Source organism: Talaromyces stipitatus, genomic scaffold, assembly GCF_000003125.1.
Source record: "Talaromyces stipitatus ATCC 10500 scf_1105507295523 genomic scaffold, whole genome shotgun sequence".
NCBI lineage: Eukaryota > Fungi > Ascomycota > Eurotiomycetes > Eurotiales > Trichocomaceae > Talaromyces > Talaromyces stipitatus.
In genome coordinates this window covers 638,313-650,369 of record NW_002990113.1, presented here as the reverse complement: position 1 = coordinate 650,369, position 12,057 = coordinate 638,313, and the positions used below count along the sequence as shown (strand labels likewise).

The window sequence follows — 12,057 nt, the reverse complement described above, 5'->3', positions numbered from 1 at the left end:
TGTGGATCCGTTCAAGTGTGGATCCGTTCAAGTGTGGATCTGTTCAAGTGTGGATCCGTTCAAGTGTGGATCCATTCAAGTGTGGACCTGTTCGAGTGTGGACCTGTTCGAGTGTGGATCTGTTCAAGTGTGGATCCGTTCAAGTGTGGATCTGCTCAACTAAATCTGTTCAATTGTGGATTCCTTCGACCAGATCAGTTCAATTGGATTCGTTTAAATGTGGATATTGTTAGTCCTGCAAGAGGCTCTAAGTGTGACGGCTCAGTCAGTCGATGCCTGATGAACGCCTTAAAGACTTGCATGTGACCTCAATATATGTTTCCCAAACCCTACGCTAAGCAGGACTAAATTACTTTTAGAGAAACTTCATTACAGCCCCACTTCGCTGTACCATGTATTTTATAGAGGAGCGATTCATAAGTCATTGACAACGCAAGTAATTTTGGCAGGCTTGGCAGTAACGCCACTTCCACGAATACTCTCAAATTGTATTAAATTGCATCAAATTGAATCTGTTCAAATAGCTGTTAAGAGAAAGAAAATGATAGACTCAGTTAGGGGTGCACACGAATAAGGATTTTCTTATTCGTATTCGAAATGTATATGAGATACATTATTCGTATTCGACTACCATTTTCGGGGCCATTATTCGTATTCGATTTGTAATTATTCGTAGAATTACTAAAATACCACTAATCCTATTTAAGTCATAACATGTCGCGTCGGTTTCGATAGACGCGTGTTTACCGTTCTGCTGTATTTCTTTGAAAATGGTTACTTCAGCTATTTCCTCTTTCAATATTATGAATGAGTCTTCTGCATCTTTAGGCAAGCGTCCTCAGCGCTCTCAAAGGATTGATTATCATCTTTTTAATGATGGCAGCGATGAGGAAGTACCTCTGGAAGATCGCATCACCAAGAGAACTCGTTTAATTTAACTGGATAATAGCATTGACCCTATTACTCCTGACGACTCAGTAAGTCAATTAATCTAAGCCTGGAGTCCGCCAGCAGATATTTCCTAGCAGGAAGCGTCAAGCAACATCGAACTTGAGACATCTAGCATCTCTTGCGATCCTGAGCGCTCATAGAAGAGGCTGCAGAATCAGTTATTATGGGCAGAGTTTGATATCGTACCTCTCCCTGGAAGTCATTGGTGGCCAAAGAGAGGAAAAGGCCCACTTGAAGATCGTGAAATATGATATACTCGATATGGTTGGAAGACGACCGATTCTGCAAGAGCAACCTCAACATCAAAGATGCAATTTCATCTTAATAAACATGGTGTCTTTTTGAGCGGAACTGTAAATAGTCAAGAAGACAACAAATCCAGCATAAAACAATCATCTATTATCAGTTCCTTTTAGAGACAAGCAGAGAATCAGGCAGCAAAACACTTAGAACAGAATCTGGTGCGTTGGATAGTAATGGAGAATATGGCATTCAATGCTATTAAATTACTAATATTCCAGAAAATATTCAGAGATCTAGGGATTGAGCTTCCATTTACATCCCGCATGACAATTACTTGCTGAATCGATGCAGAATTTGATTCTTATCGAGCATATTTGATCGACGATCTAGATCAGACATGTCAAACAATTGCACTTTCCTTAGATGCTTGGACTAGCAAGAATTGCAAGGCTATATTCGCAGTTATCGGTTATTGGTTGACAGCTGATTTTCAATACCAAGAGAAAGTTCTTGACTTCACAGAGCTCACTGGCATTCATAGTGGAGAGAATATGGCAGAGGTACTCCAGACGACCTTGGAAGAGCTTAATATTGAACATAAAGTGCTCACGATTATAGCAGACAATGCTGCTAACAATGAGACTTTGATGCCAGAATTATATTTCAATCTCAAAGAGAAATTTGATAATATGGTGTCTCCTGCCAATGGCGAAAGAAAACTCCAGAGATTTTAAGGGCTGGATAGCTATATGCGCTGCATAGCGCATGCACTAAATCTGATTGTCAGTGATATACTGTCTGTGTTGAAAGCCGGCAATCATAAAACAGCAGTGGCAGCTTGTGATCTTATATAGGAGAACAAAGATATGGGTCTACAGTCTGCATTATCTAGACTCTGGATCATGGCCCTTTGGATAGCGAGAACACCCCAGCGAAAGTAGCAATGGAAGCTCATCTGTCAAACTCATCGTTTGAAGGATAAGTTTATCCAGTATAATATTGATATACGTTAGAACTCCACCTACCGAATGCTAAGAGATCCATTGAATTCAAAACAGCAAATAAAAAAGTGGATTGAGCATCAAACTTATCTTCCACCCTTCACTAAAGAAGAATGGGATCATTTGCGGCAGATTGAAACTGTTCTTTCTAGATTTGAGGAGTTTACTCTCACTGTTTTAAAGCGCCAACCACAGGTCAGCCTAGCAATACCTATCTACTATGAGGTGCATGATCTATTGCATGAAGCTGTTTCTAGAAAAGGAGAATTTCAAGATCTTTATGAAGACATTGATGCAGCTGCATCTGTAGGTCTGAACAAATTTTGGAAATACTACAACCTAATGGATGGTCAGGATGCCTGCTAGGCCCAATGCGGTACCAACGTCGACCTGTATGGTGGGCAGTCCCATGATCTATTGTTAACATCGCTAAGTTGATCGATGTAGCCTCACACTTCACTAACCAGAATTGAGAATTCTTACCGCTAGAAATGTACAACAGAAAGATCTGACTCTTGCTAGTCACTATTTTACGTGTCTCAATTATCGAAATTAGTTAATCTTCAAGTGTCATGTTTTGGATTCCGGCATAGTTTCTGATCTCCTACATCATTTGCACCCACCCTTTCACGTCTTCTGGGCTCATGGCGTCCTCGTCTTCGGTATCATCGCCTAGCCAGTCACCAAATTCATCTAGGGGATCAAAATCGTTGTATCGTACTAAGATGAATGATTTTCCTTTGCGATATGCAAATTCGAAATCTCTGTTGACTAAGCAATATACTGGTCGCCTCCCATTTCCACTCTGATCTGCAAACCAAAAACCAATTAAAACGCCTTCATGGATGAATATGGGAGTTGAACACTGTTCACAATCAGGGTCATCCTCCTCGACAGTAATATCTTGTTGCGAGTCACTTTCTATCTCTATTAAGGGGATTGGTTTGTCTGGACAACTCCTTGATGGTATTGTGCATCGCTTTTTTGAAGCGGGCTGGATCGAAGGACTCTTATCTTGTTCCTGTTTACGTTTTGAGGATAAGCGGCGAGATGACTCTGAGATACAGCCTGTCTCGAAACCGGCTTCCGCATCAGAACTTTCGTCGATTTAATTCAGCCCCACTACCAAAGTAATCAATGTTTGGGCTAGGCCGGATATAGTTAGCACGGTATCTTTGACTGTAATATTCCTATGTTCATACGCGTCTCGTACACCATTGATTTCCAAATGTTGCAACACATCTTCACAGTGCCACAGTCAATTCAAGACAGTAATGTAAGTAGAAGGTTAGATACTGTTAATGTACTGTGCATGGTAAAATGAGCGTCGTTATATATCCTTCCCTCTGCATATCCTTGATCTGTTACAGTATTTCAGAGCGTTGCTATGATATTTGATATCGTTGATATGGCTCAGTTCCTAATGCGTTCTCGCCTTGGTTGTACGGGATTATCTATTATCCTGCTGATGAGGCAGACCAGCAATAGCTACTATTCAATGGCTGTGCTTTTTTTTTTTTGGTTCGCTCATACATACTTCTGCAGTACTTGGACAACGTCAACATGTCCTCCTTCAGAAGCAGCGTAGAGAGCATTTCCATGGAATCCATCTTGAGCACTGACGTCAGCTCCTTTCTCTAGCAACCTCTGCACAATCTCAATGTGTCCTTTCAAAGAAGCAGCGTAAAGGGCATTACCATAGAATCCACTTTGAGCATTGACGTCAGCTCCTTTCTCTAGCAATTTCTGCACAATCTCAACATGTCCTTCTGCAGAAGCCGCCTGGAGAGCATTGCCATATAACTTGCCTTGAGCATTGCCATATATCCTGCCTTGAGCATTGACTTCAGCTCCGTTCTCTAGCAATCTCTGCACGATCTCAACATGTCCTTCTGCAGAAGCCGCCTGGAGAGCATTGCCATATAACTTGCCTTGAGCATTACCATATAGCCTGCCTTGAGCATTGACATCAGCTCCTTTCTCTAGCAATCGCTGCACGATCTCAACATATCCTCGAGAAGAAGCAGCATAGAGAGCATTGACATAGAATCCACCTTGAGCATTGACTTCAGCTTCTTTCAGAGCATTTTCTCTTTGGACTGACGACAGCTGCTCTTGACGAGCCATCACCAAGCGTCTTTTATTCTGCCGTTCAAGCAGCATGAGCTGGAATTGATAATCTATGAGAGCATGGTTGCCATGTTCACCGTAAGGGTGAGGCCCGTCCGACATATTGACATCTGCTCCTTTGTCTAATAGCAGTTGCACAATGTCGACATATCCTTTAGAAGCAGCAGCGTAGAGAGCATTGCCATATCTTCCACCTTGAGCATTGACCTCAGCTCCTTTCTCTAGCAATCGCTGCACAATCTCAACATGTCCTCCAGAAGAAGCAGCCTGGAGAGCATTGCCATAGAATCCACCTTGAGCATTGACCTCAGCTCCTTTCTCTAGCAATCGCTGCACAATCTCAACATGTCCTCCAGAAGAAGCAGCCTGGAGAGCATTGCCATAGAATCCACCTTGAGCATTGACCTCAGCTCCTTTCTCTAGCAATCGCTGCACAATCTCAACATGTCCTCCAGAAGAAGCAGCCTGGAGAGCATTGCCATAGAATCCACCTTGAGCATTGACCTCAGCTCCTTTCTCTAGCAATCGCTGCACAATCTCAACATGTCCTCCAGAAGAAGCAGCCTGGAGAGCATTGCCATAGAATCCACCTTGAGCATTGACCTCAGCTCCTTTCTCTAGCAATCGCTGCACAATCTCAACATGTCCTCCAGAAGAAGCAGCATAGAGAGCATTGCCGTAGAATCCACCTTGAGCATTGACCTCAGCTCCTTTCTCTAGCAATCGCTGCACGATCTCAACATATCCTCCAGAAGAAGCAGCATAGAGAGCATTGCCATATCTTCCACCTTGAGCATTGACATCAGCTCCTTTCTCTAGCAATCTCTGCACGATCTCAACATATCCTTTAGAAGCAGCAGCGTAGAGAGCGTTGCCATAGAGTCCACCCTGAGCATTGACGTCGGCTCCCTTCTCCAACAATTGCTGTACACTCTTAGAATGTCCACGACGAGATGCCCATTGAAGCGCAGTTGCTCCTGTACTATCTCGCTCATTGATTACGCTTTTGCCATCTGTGATCAGTTTGTGTATCACAACATCGTGCCCATTAAACGCGGATAGGTGAAGCGCGCTCATCCGAGGTCTTTCACGATACGGCATTACCGTTTCCCAGAAGATAGGAAACCATAAAGTCAATCGTCCAGTGACATAATCGTATAATTGAATGACAGACGCTACCAGTTCAGGCATCAGTGAGGGAACTCGTCGGAAGTGATCAGGCCAGTTCTGGGCAGAATATTCCAGCAAGCTTTCTAGATTTGCTTCTTGCTCATGGCCGACTAGGTCATCCATTAATAAGTATTGAATGCAAATTTGCGCGAGCCGGATTTCCGTATCGCTGGGTTGAAGATACCATTTGTGGCTGAGAGATCCGGGAACTTGGTTGATTAGAAATTCCCTAGCGGTTTGATGAATAAGATAGATTCGGGAATCTTTGATAAAAACGAAGAGCCCGCACAGTCGCCGGATCTTTTCACGGAGTCCTTCTGGCTCAAGTCTAGCCTCCTCCGCAGTTCGCGCATGCGTTGCAGTAGCCACTCCCAAGGCCATTGCCATTTCCATAATAGTCAATGGCCGTCGTGCGCCAACGATGATGTGTAATATCGTTTTTACGGTTGCTTCTTGTCCGGGAGTCACACGGTCTAGAATCTTTCTATACGCTTCATTCACCGATTTGGGAATCAAGGGAATGGACTCTTCATCCGGCCGAAGACTGTCTTTGAACATGGTACGGATGTCATCGATCGCCAAATACAACCATAAATATGTGCGGTGCTCCATTTCTAGCAGTGCTTTCTCCAACCGTGCCTTCGCCACAGCCTTCAGTTTCAACTGCTTGCCAAGTTCGGATACCCGAATCTTTACAACAAGACTAATTTCATCATGGATCTGATCATTTTCTTCCTCGCCTCGCAGGTGAATTTGAGAGAACGATTCAATGATGGGCTGAAAATCTTCTTCGATCTCATCATATGGTCGACTAGTCATCAGGAACTTTAGCCAGTTTCTCGGCGGAGATAGTCGATGTTTGGCATAATACTGTTGAAGCTTCCCAAAGAGCTGTTTCTGGCCCGACCTCTGACACTCATCTAGAGCGTCAAAGACACAGATCATGTTCACTAATGCTGGATCAGACATGGTGGCTATGAAAATATGCCACAAATCTTCCACTTCTTGCTGGATTTTCTCGCGATTCTTTTCCCAGAATGGCAAGGCATATCGCAACAAATGTGGCTGCAAAGTAAACAGCTGATGCAAGATAGCGCACAATGCAGTGGCCAGGTTGTTCTGTTCCTCATTATCCTTGAAAAAGAAATAACAAATTGACACCGTTGGTGCAGAAACCGGGAAGAACTCGTCAATCAGTGACTTGGCCAGGACCGATTTACCACATCCCGGATCAGCTGAGATCCATAGAAGATCATTACTGCTGCTCTCCCACCAAAGCCGGTACTCTGAACTCTTCAGAACCCACTCACATGTCCCTTCGACTCGATTAGGATTGATATCTTTATATTGCTCATATCTTGACGTCTTGAATGCTTGTAAACAGCGGTGTTGATCTTCAGTCAAAGCTCTCGTGATCTGTTCGCGATGGTAACTCTCCTTTTGATTTAATGCCTTTTCCAGGCGTTCATTCATACCTTTCAGTTCGCCAAGAATTTCGGCTACGAGAGAGGTTAGTCTAAACTCTAGGATGCACAAAGCAGGATCGTCTTTTTATTTGCGTATAGAGATCACACAGATATCCTCCTTCTCGTAAAAAGAAAAAGTGCATAGAAGCAGAGAAAAAATTGTGCTAAACAACTTGGTGGACGAAATGCCTACTTACTTCCGATTGGACTTAGCTTGTCAACTGCTTGAGGGGAAATCACAGACAGGAGTTTCTTCGCATACGCAGCAGCAATAGCCGCCGCGTATGGCTGCCATTTCTTGTTTTTATGCGAATCAGCGTAATCACAGATCCCCCGGATGACCACACAGGGAAAATCATCCATCAAGCCGGCGGCTTCCATCTCAAAGCAGAGGATGTTGTCTCTTTTCGCCAGGAAGTCCCGCTCTCGGGCATCCTTTATCACCGAGTTCCCCGAGCCAATGTTGCCATAGTGGATTCTGGGATTTGTGCTGCGGCGTGGGTCCCGGGTCACTACTCCAGTCAGATCTCTGGCACAGGCATTGCAATCAGGATTCTTATCGATATGTTTGTGGGTGGCCTCGTATAAGATGTCCTTTGAGTTGCTGGGATAGGTCCACTCCTCTTCCAAATCTTCCTCCCCGCCAAATGTTTCGTTCACCAGGCTTGAAATCTCTTGCGGCAGCTTACGCATAGCTCTCAAGTTACTAATAGCCGTCCTCAGCAACACAGGAGGCTTGTTTAGAGCACCTCGACGACGAAAGCCGTCAACTTCCCGTCTACCTAAGTCATACTGCATTACTCCCCCACCCTGTTCAGATGGTAGGGACACAGCAATATCACCAAGTCGAATGTCATTCTCCGCGTTCGGCACACCACCTCCAACACCGACCAGCACGCCAAATCTCAAATTCGGAAATGTAGATTGCATCGATTTCGCAGCAATAGCCGCGCGGTTGGTCCCATACTCCGGGAGGCAGGCAATGGCCACATTGTGCTTCCCCATTCGCCCTAATATGTAGTTATTTTCGTCGTACTTGGCCTGGCTTTCCAGCTGCTCATGGCATGCGTCAAGTAATTCCCGTGCGGCGGTCAATTCACATGGTATTGCACAAATCCAGCCGACCGTGTAGCTTTCTGGAGGCAATTTTAACATTTCCGCTGATTGTTCGTCCGCCATGACTGGTCTCCCACTAATCACGCCCAGCCTCTCAGACTGGTCGCTATGTAATGTTAGCGAAAGCCTTCGCCGAGCTTAATTGGGTGGTCCGTGAAACTTTCGTCTAGTGTAGTATTTTCTCAGTCAAGATAATCCAGTTATTGTAGCAGCACTTCGTCCGCTGATAGCTAGATAGATTTCGAACATTTGCAACATTTCTCGCATCTCCAAACTGGGTGGATGAAAGGTGCAAGGCTGTGAGGCTCGGACCAGTCCTGCATCTCACGCGGGGCTGTGTTACAGTACGCAATTGAAACGTGTCGGGCAGGCCCTGGCTGGAAATATATCGTGTCTACTTTTGGAGTATGTGATGTATTTAGAATAATAAAATTCTTTTTTGAACACGCCTCGTTGAACGCGCATTCGTCAGGGAAAAGCAGAGAGCTGTTTGTTGGGCAGCCGTCTATCTCAATTCGGAGCATCTATATTGTCAGGCATCTGTTTCGGGACGGTTTGACACTGAAATGACCCGAAGATTTCAATACCGTTCCCTATATGAAAAGATTTTATCTTAACTATATTTGGTTAGCATCGACGCCTAGCCTTGGCAGCGGGGCAGAATTAAATGGAGAGAAACATCAAAGGCGGAAGTCGGTTTTGCAATTGTTAAAAATTAGGTGTACAGTGCCTTTCCAGTAGTGTTGGCACCCTTGGTGTAAGTTTTGCAGGCAATAAACGTGGGCGGTAAGAAGGGGGGTGTCAACACTACTGCACCCTAACTGTAGATTGCAAAACCGGCTTCCTTCCGTACAGTCTTCGATTCATTCGGCCCCACTGCCAAGCCTCCAAAGTTCCACCTGAGGCTGTTTAGTGTCCGATCTGTATTATTCCCGTTCAGTAGGCATTGTTTGTTACATGTCTCGCCGTTACACCCCCCAACCGCTCTCTAAAGCCTACTTGTATGCGTACCTGACGTTAATTACGTTATTAACAAAACGTGACAATACTTATTGAAACAGGGATGGTATAAGGACTAGCTGTGTATAGACTGGCGTACAGATTACCGTCCCCCGCAAGCGGGGCATAAATTATTTTGGATAAGCATAAGGCGGAAGGGAGTTTTGCAAACCTCTGTAGACTGTTGAGTCGGCGATTTATGGCTTGTCATGTTTGCTTTAACAACTGCCGGGAGTACTTGATCGAATTGATGGATGAGTTCACAAAACTACCACTCTCCACGATTAGCATGCGTCTCTCACAGTGATACTGGGCACTATACATCTTGTCTGATGTCCCTGGGTTTCCTTTGGTGGTTAGAGAGAAGTAAAAGGGAAACAGAATAAAAGCGCGGACAGAGGCCTTTATGTAGTCGGACCACCAAGTATTTTGGCATCCTAGGATGCCGAAACCTAAACCGTGTCTGCGATGCTACAACTAATCATGGATCAAGGGGAAACACACGGTGAGGCAGATCGATAGAAGTGGCTTGCTACCAGGTTCTTCTAGTACGCTTGAGCATGGATTGGTGGTTGTTCAAGAATTCAAGGACCACTTCGAAACAGATTCTGCCTATCCAAGGATACATATACAATTGTACGTGCCCAATCATTGATGCAGGAACCAGCCACAGTGATATCCAAAAGGGTGCCGGATTGCTCCTGTGCATGATGACAAATCATGCATTAACCGAGCTTGTTGCCAGTATCCTCTCAAAGACCTCACCTCGGAGTCTTCAATTTGTTCTCCAAAGACACGACTATGGCAGAGAATTGGGTATAGCATAGCTTCTTGTCTGATGACACTACGATTCCGGATTGATGCTTCGGCGGATTGATCCTAGGAAGTCCACGTCGGGATAGCGAGATGGCCAAGTTGAATTCATTATGGTTGTTCGAGCTACCCCATCTTCCTGCAAGGAATTTCAGCTATATTATACCATTCAAGGCATTATCAATCACTACACACCTCAAATTTAAGAACGCCTTGCAATGATGGAAATACCGTCGCTCACTGTGATTATTTTCCACTTTGGGATAACTGGCGCCGATTAAGGAGCTATGATACGTGCTGTTGGCAGCGCCACGCATGATTAGGATGAATTGAAGCTCGACTTTTCGATGACGAGTGCTCTATTTTAGGGATACTACGTTGTGATGGTGGCCACCTTTCATATCTGATTGGAGTTGCGAGCCCAGGTTTCGCATAATGGGCTCGCTCATGCACCTGATTTTCCCGAAATCACAAGCTCAGTCCCCTTGAAATTGATCAAGCATTGGCATAAATAGTAGGGACTTCCCACTATAGGGTGACTTTGTCCTCTTGAAATTCTTTCAACCAGCCCTGACACGTCCATTGAAATGGAGACACAGCAATAACCTGCTCTTGTCTAGACTGATGACTGGCATATCCCAGGTTTGATAGATGAAGTGGAAGAAGAGCTTGCACCTGAAGGTCCCACACAGGTATTACATGACTCTCCTCCCTCCACCATTTCCTTTGATAAGGATTCATCTCCGCGATAGCCACATAGTGAACGACTGTCGCCCAGTGAAGAGGTTGAAGAAGCAGTGGGTTGCCCTTCACCAGTTATTGAAATAAGTGACGATGAGGATGATAATCATCTATGACCGCGACTTCGAAATACGGATTGCCCTGATTATACTTATCGAGATTACCTAAATATAATGGAATATGCGATCTCGGCACCTCCTCGGCGCAAACGGAAAGGAGAAGATTCCGATGCGGTAGATTTTCAGTCTAAAGTTGTAAGGATTTCTTGTCTAGGTATCTCAATCTTGACTAACAATTAACAGAACCAACTCGTAATGGAAATCCAAGGATTGTACGAGGCCTTGGAAAAGGAGAATAAACGATTAAAACAAGAGAGACATCAATGGATGAAGGACAAGAAACAGCTGCAGCTTCAAATTCAATATTTACGGCGACAAATCGATGAACAGAAACAGCGCAGTATCTTGAAGTGTATTCTATGCCATTGAACATTTAATGAGAGCTGGAGAGTTCTGGGATGTGGTCATACTCTATGTAAGAATTGCGTGGAGGATATCAAGTCCAAGGATTCCTTGTTCGAGTATCCTTGTCCTTATGCTCAGTGTAAGAAGCCGATTCAATCTTATTTAGACTTTTATCCAAATGTGGTGGAAGCATAGCTCTAGCATGAAGACTTTTCACATAATAATATTGCTTATTTTGCTGTATATGAGTCAATTTACAATGTATCTATGTGTGTTTTCTCCAGCGCCACCATTTGTCAATATGCAGTTATCCGCTCACCGATACTGACAGCTAACTCAATAAAATTACAGAAGGCTCTTTTAGGAAGTAGTCCAATTTCTTCGGTCCCTCGGGGTTTGATAGAGACTGACAATAGTTGCATACGTTGTCTGGCTGTTCCCTATGGTTCAGCTGATAGTGGATCCACCATACACTCCAGTCTTCTCCCCATTCATGATGGTCCTTTTTGAAATGTTCATAGCATACAATGTCAAAGGTACGGCGCTCATACTTGAATCAATCTGCGATTGCTTCTGCAGATTATTGGAGGCATACATTGCTGTCAACTCATCAAAGTCTGAATAAGTTGCAGTCTTTCTAGGAATATCTGAGACACAATGCCCTTTTCTAAGAGCATTACCTAAGCTAATGTATTTCTATTTGACGACTAGAATTAAGGGATATTTGGCTTTCCTGGATTCTAGTCTGAGTTTAAAGATAAAACTGTAAGAAATGATGGAGTGGCGCAACTCCACGATATCATGCTCTGAAACGCCCGATTCAAGGCTTACTTTGTACCCAAGAAGCCCACTTTTGATAGTAATTTGCACGAGATGATCATGTATTTAATGATTCCTGTACTAACATGGTGTGGCTAGGCTTTTGTTGCAGGTTAATGATAGGTTGTATATTTGCTTAGTTAC

General features: G+C 44.2%; 1 protein-coding gene across 1 annotated transcript, besides 1 other annotated feature; it reads right to left on the bottom strand.

Moving 5' to 3' along the window:
- The first annotated feature begins 1,232 nt into the window (after window positions 1-1,232).
- Window positions 1,233-2,534: a mobile genetic element.
- A 1,188-nt stretch (window positions 2,535-3,722) lies between these two features.
- Window positions 3,723-8,213, bottom strand: TSTA_061810 (ankyrin repeat-containing protein, putative; the record flags this gene model as incomplete). The annotated part of the gene is made up of 2 exons (XM_002340039.1): window positions 7,159-8,213; window positions 3,723-6,994 (listed from the first exon to the last, which is right to left on the bottom strand). Exons 1-2 carry the CDS (start codon window positions 8,138-8,140, stop codon window positions 3,723-3,725), a joined length of 4,254 nt encoding a protein of 1,417 aa, XP_002340080.1. The 5' UTR covers window positions 8,141-8,213.
- Window positions 8,214-12,057: the final 3,844 nt, after the last annotated feature.